The 12493-nt window shown below is 45.8% G+C and overlaps 1 protein-coding gene across 1 annotated transcript in view; it reads right to left on the bottom strand.

Annotated features, from left to right (window-relative positions):
• The window catches only part of LOC125325496 (sucrase-isomaltase, intestinal-like), a 63536-nt gene that overhangs the window by 40370 nt on the left and 10673 nt on the right, over positions 1-12493 (bottom strand). The window contains exons 5-7 of the mRNA XM_048302601.1: positions 7098-7266; positions 6388-6484; positions 5207-5319 (exon numbers count right to left, since the gene is read on the bottom strand). Of these exons, the coding sequence (XP_048158558.1) occupies positions 5207-5319; positions 6388-6484; positions 7098-7266 (379 nt within the window). The remainder of the gene's footprint in view (positions 1-5206; positions 5320-6387; positions 6485-7097; positions 7267-12493) is intronic.

Here is a 12493-nt window from a genome sequence, read left to right on the forward strand (position 1 = left end):
AGCCCCAGGGCTATCAACTGCCAGGCTCGAACAGACCCTTGAACCAAGGGGTGGAGGGAGGAGAGGCTTTGGGTATCTTGGAAAAGCCTGTGATCAGAGGTGTAGTGACTGCCCATCCTCCACTGTGCAGAACCCAGCTGAGGGGTCCTCACTGGGGTGGGGGAAGCTTATCCACAGCAGAAGGGGGTGACATGGCCCATCACAGGGGCCCCCCCGCAAGGGGTCCCCAGACCCTGCACCAGAGCACCAGAGATGATGCAACAGACCCTCAGTGTTGCAAGGGACAGTGTGTCAAGCCAGGCCCTGCAAGGGGAGACACGTGGGCATTCCCACCTGACCCAAAGTGTATATTAATCCATGGGATTCTGTACTCTTCGGCGTGTGGTGGCGTGTGGTGGCGTGTGGTGGCGTGTGGTGGCGTGTGGCAGCGTGGCATGTGGCAGCGTGTAGCGGCGTGGCCACGGTGGCGACGGGGGACCCTCACCACCAGCAGACCAGATGGAGGGGAGCAATGAGACATCATTGGGACCCTCGGATGGGTGATCTGCTTCCATCTAACCCCTGTCACCTCTCCCTGTTCCCCCACCCCCCATGCATACTTCTTTTTCTTCCCTTCTCTTTGCCTCTTATACTATTAAATAAAATACATCCATTTTTTGGCAACATCTAACCTAGTTTGGTTTTAATCTCATTTCTGGGGATATTTTGAACCTTCTAAGTTCTTTCTGGTTTATGCTCAGAGACTTAGCTTGCTTTGCTTTCCTAGGTCTAAACCGAATTTTAACAGCAGTGTGCTCACTTACAGCTTATTATTGGATAATTTGTGATAAAATAACAAATTAATGGCTTCCTCTCTACCCAAGAGCTATTAAATATCTATTTGTTGAGTGTGTTGTTATGGAGCATTCTAACATTCCTGAGTGTGTTGTTATGGAGCTCATACACCACTGCTATGCACTGTTGGTTCTGTTCTGAAAGGCCACCAGTGGTCTTGGCAATGTTGGCCTGGAATACCAGGCTCAGCTCAGTGCCTGAACTCTTTAGCTTGTTACTGCTTTTTCTCACCCTCCTGCAAACTGAGGTGTTTGCCATTAGAAGTGAGATTTGTGTTACGTAATTGTTCTGCACACCAGACCTCTTCTGCAGTAGGAGAAAAATGTGATCACTGTCATATATGGAGAGCTGTACAGGACAATCTCAGATGGGGCAGGAGCAATGCCCCACACAGCTGGGCTCAGGGACAGGAGGGAGCAGAAGAATCGGGCTGGAGGCTTCTCCTTCCCATGGGACTATGCCCAGCACATACCCTCTACCTGCTGTCACTGCTGTAGAACTCTGGTGCCACTGGCAGGATGCATCACCTTTAGCTCACCTCTGCTCCATGCACAGCAGAGAGACAGTGGTATGAGCATTTAGCCCTCTGCTCCCTTCTCACACCCTGCTGTCGGGGTCCCTTCCCCCTGCCATGTACCCCTGGGAGAGGGGCCCTGGGGGGACAGACAGGGGGTCTCCCTGCCCCTGCTCAGCCTCGTTCCCCATTGGTTGGTTTGTGTTCCCCTGTGTGGGCAAAGGACCCTCGGTCCAGTGATTGTAGAAGTTCCTCAGCAGAGCTCCGGCCATGCGGCTGGAGAAATGAACATCTCTCTGAAACAGCTAGCAAGAATCTGTCCATATATGTTTCTTTCCCACGGGACTCCTGATTTGATACATTGTGTTACAGAATCCCCACAGTTACACCCTGCCTCACTCTTGGAGCAGATTATCCTGGGCCAGGCTGGCATCCAGGGCCACCACAGCTTTTGCTGTTGCTGTCCTCACTCCATGGATGCAGAGAGCCTGGTGGCTCTGGCCGGGCAGCTGCAATAATCATGTGATCACCACACAGGGAGCCCTGTTCCTGGCATAGCCTGGACCCAGCAGCTCTGGCCAAGAGTCCATGGTCCACCCTGGGTGCTGGTGGCAACCTGGAGAGGTGTGTGGGGAAATCTTGCATACTCCAGAGACCAAATAAAGAGCTTTGTTACAAAGCTGTCCTAACTCACTGGTTTGGAGGGAGCGACATGAAAGCACAGAGCAGAGCTAGGTTCCTAAACCTCCCACAGAAACAAGTGTAGCAGGGGCAGAGAGGTGGCTCAGATATTGACGTGGCACTGAAAGCCACAGCATAAAACATTTGAGAAAGGTATAAAGCACTTCGCTCTGGAAACAGATCCCTTGTTCTCACCAGCTGTGCTCCAGCTAGCACCTGGCCACCCTGCCACACCAGTGGGGCCATCCTGGAGAGATACAATGCATGGTCCCTGCAAAAAGCAGTGATTGTGGCAGATGCTTGCACAGGAGGGAGGTGCCTCGCTAAGCTCTGCAGCAGTGCAGCCTGGTCCCACCAGGGGCCCCTGCAGCCAGGAGCTCCCAAAACACCAATTCCTGGAGGAGACCCATGCAAACAGCTGAGAGAGCCAAGCTATGCTGCTGAGCAGTGCCTTGCAGACATCAGTCACACTTCTCCTTTCTACCCCTTCTCCTTCCCTACAGCATGACAATGACTGCACGGGGAAAGTCCTCTCAGTGTGACAGAAAATACAATTGAAAAAGAAAGTCTTTTCTGTCTCCTTCACCACCTTCCCACATATCTTGTACATAAAAGCCAAATTATTACCCTAGAGACTAATAATATGGTAATTGTAACACTTCTGACCTTGGAATTTCAGGATGTTTACTGAAGAAGTTATTATTTCACACTGAAATTACTAACATGCATTCTTTAAGATTCCCTAGAGAGCTGAGCACAAGCTCAAAGAATACAGAACAGGATTTTTTTTGTCCTGGCATGCGACATGTCTCATTAGGAGACGCCCACTGCTCTCCTTTACCTTGTTTTCTTTGCTCCAGCTCCATTTCCAGAGACGGGTGGAAAGTGAACTGCTGCTACCCATCAGCTGGGGAGTGAGAACTCTCTCATTTTATTTTCAGATGCTGACCACCTGCTAAGCTACAGAAATGCTGCCTTCAAACACCAGTGAAAGACTTTGAAAAGAAACAGGGGTGGCTCTAATTTCCATCGTACTGCTGCACTAACTCCCTTGAAAGGGGGATCAAAGCTCCAGCCTGGGGGAGAGTTGCTTTACTTCTCCCTCCCCTCTCCCCCCTTTTTTTCCCCCCTTATTTTATTACCCATGTGTAAGTTAAAACCCCAGCCTGCTTGCTGGTCTGTGGCACTGGGACCAGAGATAGTTTGAGCTGGGAGAGAGTTAATTTTCTTCATAGTACCTGGTATGGGGCTGTATTTTGGATTTGTGCTGAAAATAGTGATGATAATTCTGGGATATTTTTGATTTTGCTGAGCAGTGCTTACACAGACTCAAGGCCTTCTTTACCCCTTACTCCACACCACCAGTGAGGCGGCTAGGGATACATAAGGAGCTGGGAGGGGACACAGCCAGGACAGCTGAGCCCAACTGACCCAAGGGATATTCCACATCATATGGCTTCATACTCGGCATATAAATCTGGGGGAAGGGAGAGCAGGAACATTTGGAGTGATGGCATTTGTCTTCCCCAGTAACTGTCACATGTCCCACCATTCCCCAGATTCCTGGAGGTGGCTAAACACCCTCCTGCCCCTGGGAAGTGGTGAATGAATTCCTTGTTTTGCCTTGCTTGCGTGCACAGTTTTGCTTCACCCAATAAACTGTCTTATCTCAACCCACGAATTTTCTCACTTTTACCCTTTGGATTCTCTCCCCCACCCTACTGAGGGGGTGTGAGCGAGTGGCTGTGTGAGGCTGAGTTGCCAGCTGGGGTTAAACCATGACAGGCAACTGGTGGCGACAATGCGCAGAGAGAGCTGGAAACCTCCAAGCAACAGAGCAGTCGCTCCTGCTCCAGGACATGGAGGGGCACCATCAGCCTCCCACCTCTCTGGGGGGTAGCACCTGAACCTCTCCTTGGAAAAGGAAGGTCTAGCAGAGCCCACCACCCTGCAGAAGCTCCAGCCTTCCCAAAAGAGCAGCATGAGCAAGTCTTACCCTTTCCTTCACCAAACCAGAACCCAGCAATACCTTCCTTCTGGGCTAAATCCTCTTTTTCCCTCACTCTAAACCACAATATTTCTGTTCCCATACAGGCACTTTAAAAGAAGGCAAGCATAGGATATGGAGGCTTTAGAAAGCCAAGAAAGACAAAATGTTTGCTGCAGATCAGAGCTCAGGCCCCTTTGATAGGTGGCACATGGGAAGGCAGAGCACACGCACATCTCACTGTGAGCTCTGAGTGCCTGGCTCTGAAATGCCCTACCCTGCCCAGCCTTCCAGTTGCAGCCTGATCCTCAGGGTCTGCACAGTGACCCCCTTCTCACAGTAACATGCCCCTTCTCAGCTTTGCTCCATACCCTTTAGGTTTGACACTGATTTCTTTATCTACACAGCTTGGGTCTGAGGTAGCAATTTTCTGTGGAAAGGCACAGTTGAAGCATCATTTGGTGACCAGGAAAAACATGTTATCTGCTACTTTTTTCTGCGCAGACCTCACTAGATAAGAATTGCATGTACACTTCCAAAACAGCCATTTGCATGTGTACTCTCAGCTCTCTGGAAAACATTGGGCAATTCATAGCAAGTATTTATACTCTCTGAGACAGCAGTAAATGCATTGTTATACATCTATGCTCTCCAATGCAATTATATGGGTTTTCATTAGTAAACAACTAATTTGGCTCCAAAATCAGCAAGCAATTCAATTGGCAAATAAAGGCTTGAAGACTTTAAAGTCCATTCAACGTCTCTGAAATCCAGCATATGTAAAGTTCCCAAACATTCCATCTGTGCTCTGCCTAGTTTGTTTACTTGGCCCACAGTGTCAAAATGCAGTCATGTCACACAGCAAAGACTGTAAAGCTGTGACGGCCCAGAGAGGAGTAAGCTCAGACAGATTTCTTTCTAATCATTCCATCCCTTTAGTGCACTCCTGCATCCCATCCTGGCATACTGCAGGAAAGGCTGGAGATGTGCACTGAACACCCAGCCAGCCTGTGACAGACTGTTCACAGATGCTCGAGCATACGCCAGTTGTCCCATGGATCTGAAGCTGCAGCTTTGCACGAATGGATCAGGACAAAGCTCTGGCTGCGCTACCTGTTGATACTACCAGATACTGACAGGACTGTGTTACAAGGCACTGCTCCATGTGCCATGTGCACTTTTCTACTGACCTCAGTGTATTGCTGAACTACGTTTTCAGGAGTTGGTCCCATGAAGAGATAGAAGTCGAGGATCCCTCCAATAGTGCGGAAAGTTAAAGCTGGGTTTGGAGACAGAGTAACATCTAAAAGGGAAAAAAAGGGTTCTCAGTACAAACCAGCTCTGCACTGTACATGGGAATGGGTCAAGAATGCATCAAGGGAGGATGAGACTCAACATTAGGAGGCATTTCTTTACTGAGGGGGGCCAAATGCTGGAACAGGCTTCCTAGAGATGTTGTCGATGCCCTGCATGTGTCAGTGTTTAAGAGGCATTTGTACAATGCCTTAACAACATGTTTAGCTTTGGGTCAGCCTTGAAGTGTTCAGGCAGTTGTACTATAAGTACGTTTTATGTCCCTTCCAACTGAAATATCCTATCCTATCCTATCCTATCCTATCCTATCCTATCCTATCCTATCCTATCCTATCCTATCCTATCCTATCCTATGTCTCCCCACACTGGGCTCTTCTGTGCACCTTGTGGGTACAACTGGATGAGAAAACAGGGCCTGAAGGCAGGCAGGCTATTGCTCAGTGTTTCTGTAATCTCTGCTTTCAGATTGGCATGGTGCAGCAATAAATCACAGAAACCCACCCAGAGTGGATTGCATACATCCATTTGTCTCAGTTTCATATATGTAAGAAGAATCAACAAGCTTGTGTTTAGGGTTCCCCTATGCTATTTTAATCTTATTGAAAGCCATTGTCTGCCAGGGGAAACTGATTTTATAGACTGCGTGAAGGTTCCCCTTTTCTGAAATTATACCACTAGATTAATGCAGTAAGGTGACCATGACAACATACAAAACTATTCTCCAAAGACAGAATATAGGACTAACCTAAATTGATTTTATTTCATTATGCCAATCTCAGAGGAAATTTCTTCCACCTTCTTCTTTCCCTCTATTTCCATCTATTTTCATTAAAAATTTAAGAATGTATTTTCCCTGAAAATGCCTAAAAATGCCTAAAAAGTCATTCTGCTGAAATCCCTTTGAAAACTCTATAGTTACTCCTGGAAGCTTAGTCAGGGAGCAGTCACTAATATTTGTATCACATTGAAAAAGCAATCAGTAAAACAGCTTTTTATACTTATTAATTTATAATATTTCTATATGCAGTCTATACAGGGAATCCATATATCTTTTTACCTTGTGCATTGGAGTTCAGAAGGAGAACACCGTGGCCATTGGAGTCAGGTTCCACGCACATATAGAAAGGGTGAACTCCATAGAGGTTGGCAAATGACTGAAACATAGAAACAACACATGAGGTATGACTTGACTGCTATTTTTCATAGTTTTTGTCAGGTAGATACATATGCACAGACAAGGAAATAAATTCAGTCATAGTTAGAGACTTATTTTGACAGGCTGGGGATTTTTTCATCTAAATTGTTGTGAAGTCAAATTGATAGAAAAGAGGGCTTTTTTCTGCCTTATCAAAATGGGATTTTTTAGGCTTTCCCAGTTAAACCTTTGATATTCCGCCAAACCCTTCAAAATGGCATGAGTAAGAATAACTTTTCTAGTTAAAACAGACTCACTAACCACTGACTCCAGTTCAGCCAAAGATCTAATGAGTCCTGCTGAAGTCCAGCTTGTTTGGATGAGCAGGGATTGATCTGAGCATGAAATGCAAAGCTTTCCTGAACCAGGATCTTGGCACACAATATACTTTTTTTCTGAAAACTGCACTGTGAGACAGCTTCTGATAAAAGGTTTCAAAGTTCCCTCAAAGCAATTCATGGCTTTGTCCTTTAATTAAAACTGATGATACCTGCAAAGCCTGTGACATTCCATGTTTGCCACCTGCTTTTGGTGACACAAGCTGGGACAAAGTGTTGCACAGAGTGAATTACCGTTGGTGCCTGATCCCTGGCGAACATGCCATAGGTAACGAAGTCCATGTTGTGCTTGAAGGTCGGGTGCTCATGTTCACCAAACCCATACACAGAAGTGGATGGAACAGTGGTGGTGATCTGAAGGAACTGGTTGGAGAAAAACAGATCAACCAGGGGACTGTCCCACCTGTGACAAACAGAGGGAGACAGGATTAGTTTGCTTGTCCTTGGAAGGTATCATTTTAAGTTCATGTCTGGCTATTTACACTTTTTATGTGTTTTGGAGAATATCAAAAATCCATTAAATTCTATACATGCTTCTAATGTGATGAACCTAACACATTAAATTTATCTTGCAATGGTTGAAGATATCGCATCTACTTATGCAAAAAAAACGCATCAATATAATTTTTGAAAAGAACAATTAAAATAACGGAAGACAGACTATAAATCTGTTATCAAAATAAGTGGTTGCTTATGCTATTTCTATGACAACCAACATGAAAGGCTAAAAATTGTTATTACACAGTGGAGTTCAGAATCCTTAATGAGAACAACAGACATTTTATCAGCCTTTTTTTTAATGTTTTGGTGTATCAGAACCTGAATACCCCGAACTTCATGCAGGTGCCTAAAATAGGGGTATAGTTTTCTCCAGACTCTTCTTGAACAATATGTTTTTATTGTGATGACTCTCTCCTACTTCTCTCACCAGCTTAATGCATTTATTTCTATTGAATCATCTGTGAACACAGGCTCACATTTTAATTAGGTGCTACATTTTGTTTCCTATCTCTAGAGCTATAATGAGCTGCAAGTTAGATGGGGAGAACATGGTCAAGCTGTGGAGAAGTGTTTTGTTAATGGTCCCGTGTATGCCATGAGTAGCTCATTTAGATAGCACCCTCTCGAGCCTTGTTTAACCACAAACTTGTTACAGCTAATTAAAATAAACGAGCCCAAGCCATAGAGCACAGCACCATTCTTTTAATGTTCTTCTGTCAATGATTTTGGCAAAATTAAATGGTTGATCAAACTGACCGGTAAATCAGAGAAACGGAAGATAAGCTGTGTCAGTGGGGAGCAGCTCTACCCCCATGAGTGGAGTGCTCTGGTGAGTGGCTTGCCACTTGCGCCATCAGCACCCCTGCCTGGGGACAAGTCCCTGCTGCTGGGAGGACTGGGAGGGCACCACTGCTCCCACAACGCTGGCCTGCTCTCCCCCCGAGGATGCAGGGACAGCCACTCACAGGGATGCCTAAGGCACCCCCTTGCCTCTCTGTGCAAAAAGCAGGCACAAACTATCCCTAAATTGTCCTAGACAAATCCAAAGTCAAGCACAGGTACTAAAAGGTCTGTGTATTTTTTTTAAAAGTATCTTTGTCCTTTCTTACAAGCAGGAAATGGAAGAATTTGTATATAATTCTTGATTTGGTTTTTTTTTTGCCAGCAGGAACCCCTCCCTCCCTCCTTTCCATCATCTCCACCTACATGCAGTACTGAATAAGATTATTTTCTTTTAGGAGGGTTATGCATGCAAAACATCCCTGAGAATCAGATCCAGCCCTTGACAAATAGAGGCCTTTCTGCAGGAAGTGGTTGCTGTGTAGGAATAGGGATGGGCTCTGGAGCTATATTCCTGTCCAAAGGAGACTGTCACATGGCTCTGCTCTGTGCCAAGACAGGAAGGGTCCCTGCTCTGAGCAGACCACAGGGTTATGAAAAACTCAAACTATGTGTCTTGGGGTGACTTTATGATGTTGTATCCCAAATCGCTGTTCTAGGCCCAGAAATTAATTCTGTGCCTTTCTATGCCTTTAAACTGAGCCTCAGGTGGGGGGAGAGAAAAGTGCACTTTTTCAAAGCAGTTTGCAGTTTGTTTTCATGTTTTCAAGACACAGATAAACCTCTCTTGCTGCTAACAGCAGCGGCGGGAGCAGGAGGAAGCACCCGGCTTGCTTCCTTTCCAGCCAGCTTTCGGCCAGTTTTTCAGCTCCTTTTCCTCTGGAGAGCTGAGCTTTTGTTTTCCTGGGACTTCGTTTTTTTCCCTTTTTCTCTGCTGGATGGTTTCAACATCAGAATACACTGGGAGGACTTTCCACCAAGGCCTTGGTCCTGGAGGTGGGCCCACCACCCCATCCCAGCTCCAAGGAGGGGGAGAGAGAGATCTACAGAAGGACGCTGACATTTTCCCAGGTTTCTCTCAGCAGAGGGAGAGGTTTTATTATTTAGCATTATTATCCTTTTCCTGTGTGTTTGTTAAATAAATAGTTTTTATCTCTTTCACTTTCCTTCGAGGAAAATTTATTTTTTCCTGAACGTGGTGGGGGAGGGATGGTTGTAACCTGCCTTCTCTCAGAGGATATATTTCCAAATTTGTCCAAACTGGCACACTATGCCAGAGGGAAAATGCTTTGGAAAGAGCTTAAATATCTGTCCTAACTCATTGAGCTCTCCCCACGATGTCTGTTCAGAGGACATGAGGCTTTGTACATTTGTGGTACCCACATTACAGCACTGACAGTTCCTATCATGAGAACACTTTGTGTTACCATGGCATTAAAGTATTCCTTCAGCTCAGCAAGTCCCCTCCCTGACCAGGAGGGTCACTGGGGTGGTGCAAACAACAGCCCTAGGAACAAGCCCTCTGCCCCACCATAACTTTACATGTTGTGGAGAAACTGGTTTATGACTCACGCATTCCTTCAGGCATTCCTTCATGCACTCTACTTCTGCATGACATTGCCGTAACAGTGCCCTGCTCTGCACCCCTCCATGGCTCAGCTCCCTGGGGGCTGCCACCCCACCAGCACAGCTCCCATGCTGTGCCACCACCACTGCACCCCATCAGCCTTGTCTTTCCCTAGACCTCCACACGCCAGCACAGCTACACACTAAATATAGCATTAACCATGACATAAAAAGGCTGGTGATGACTCTCTCTTTTTTTCTGGGCATCATTGCGTCATCTCCATCTGAAGGAAAGCATGGACAGGTTTTCCCCCAGCACTACTCTCTGCCTCCACTCCCAAGCAGCTTCCAGAGTCCTTGTGCTCTCCAGCACACTGTGGCAAGCTGTTGTGTTACTTTATGTGTTTGCTCGTGTAGCATTGGCAAAGAGCAATCACTTAAATGAAAAAAATTACGTCTGTCATTCCTTAAACCCTTGGATACAAAAAAAGAAAATGTCATATTTCTTCCACCTCCCCCCCTGCTGGTTTAAAGCAGATAGAAGGAACAAAACGGGAGGGAGCATAAAATGACATAATGTCTGCAGGAATTTGCATGGTTTTCCTCCAAGAGTCCTATGAACCATAAAAGCACAGCTGAACAGTTGCTCACTGTCAAAAATTCAACCCCTACTAGCAGTTAGATAAGGCAAAGTCTGTGAGGACAAGAACCCTTCTCTTTGCACAAGAGGTAATAGCTGCAGTCACATTCACTGCTGAAAGTCTTAACCCATTAGTGTGTCTGTGGAAATAAAAACCAGCCTCCCCTCATATCTGCCTGGCCCATTGCCTGTGAAGAGTCAGCTGTTGCCTGTCCAAGGAGTCTGATTGTTGAAAGCTACTCTTTTCTTCCAAACACCGTGCACTACACTAAAGAGTAAAGCTCTCTAATTTTTAGCCTCTTATCAGGAAAAAAAAGAATGACTCAGATTGAAAAGGTTTCTGTAAAAATTAACATTTTTGGCCAGAAAGGGAACTAGTCTCACACCCAGCAGTCAAGCCACTGGCCATCAGGATGAAACACAACTGGAGTAGACCAAGGAAGTAGTATTAAAGGAAGGTGAGTAGGCAGATAGATAAAACATCCTGTTCATCTTGAAGGTGTAGATCATGACTAATATTGTCACAACATTCGAGGGGGATGACTAAAGGCAGTACAAGATGGTTTTCAGGAGTGCAATCATCAGTCCTTTGTAACATGAACTGGACATGACCTGTCTGAACAACTTTGCTCTGTCGAGGTTTACCGGAGACCGATGACTGCAATGGCTCGAAGCACTGACTCGCCTGCTGTGAGCAACCAGCTGCTGGCACTTCTAAAGGTGTTCTTACAAAACCTCCAGAATTACAAGACTTGGGACACATATATGATACATCATTAGGACATGCATCATGAATGATCTGAACATTTGAAAATAATTTTAAGTTGGGAGAGGCTTGGTCTTTTTCTTCTTATTATTACAATGAATCCTGGAGAACTGAGATCGTTATTTTAAGCTGTAAACAATTAGTCCACTCAGTCACTTGGAGAAAATGTCCCCTGTAACATCTGCTTTCCTTGGCCTCCAGACCACCCTGTATATTATCTGTGTGCAAATTCAGTTGTAACTTTACCCAGCTATCCAAAAAGGGAGTCTAAGCCCCCTGGCAAAGGTTGGGCACACCTTTCCAGAGGGCCTGGGCTATTACAGTATGCCCAGGCTGCCCATAAAGCGCTAAAGCACCTTACGGAGTGAGGAGTACACACTCTATTTTCAAATGAACCTCAAATATACTGACTCAACACACTTGAGATGCTGAAGAGCATCACCTTAGGAGCCCAGCTCTCTATGGTTTTCCACTGATCTCAGATTGCTAAAAATATTTCCACTGACTACTGGTTTTGGCTGGAGTTAACCCTCATAGTAGCTGGTATGCAGTGATGTTTTGGATTTGTGCTGGAAGCTGTTGCTAATTCAGGGATGTTTTAGTTATTGCTGAGCAGTTCTTAACAGAGCACAACAGGGCTTTGCTGCCCCTTACACTGCCCCACCAGCAAGGAGGCTGGGAGTGCACAAGCAGCAGGGAGGGGATGCAGCTGGGATAGCCGGCCTCAACTGACCCAAGGGGTATTCCATACCATATGGCTTCATGCTGAGCATTAAAACTAGCAGGAAGGTTGGCTGCAAGACTGCTGCTCAGGGACTGGTAGGCATCAGTCAGATGGTGGTGAGTAATTGTTTTCATTTACATCACTTTTCTTTCTTGAGTTTTATTTTTCTCTCTGTTATTTTCCTTTTAATTACAGTATTATTATTATTATTATTATTATTACTACTACTACTTTTTTTCTGTTATTAAACTGTTCTTGTCTCAACCCATGAGTTTTCTCACTTTTACCCTTCCAATTCTCTCCATCTTTCAGGCAGGAGTGAGCAAGCAGCTGGGGTTAAACCACAACACACTGTTTCACAACAGCTGTATTCCTTATTAGCTGTAAGTCTTGGGACACCACTGGACTGCAGAAGGCCCCCCAAGACTGAATTTTTATACGTTTACCTTCCTTTAAAGGTGATTTGTCAAGTAGGTGGAGGAACAATTGAGGGAGCTGGGATTGTTGAGCCTGGAGAAAAGGAGACACAGAGGTGACCTTATCCCTCTCTACAACTTCCTGAAAGGAAGTCATATACAGGAGGGGGTTGGTCT

The sequence above is a fragment of the Corvus hawaiiensis genome, chromosome 4 (assembly GCF_020740725.1).
Source record: "Corvus hawaiiensis isolate bCorHaw1 chromosome 4, bCorHaw1.pri.cur, whole genome shotgun sequence".
Taxonomy (NCBI): domain Eukaryota; kingdom Metazoa; phylum Chordata; class Aves; order Passeriformes; family Corvidae; genus Corvus; species Corvus hawaiiensis.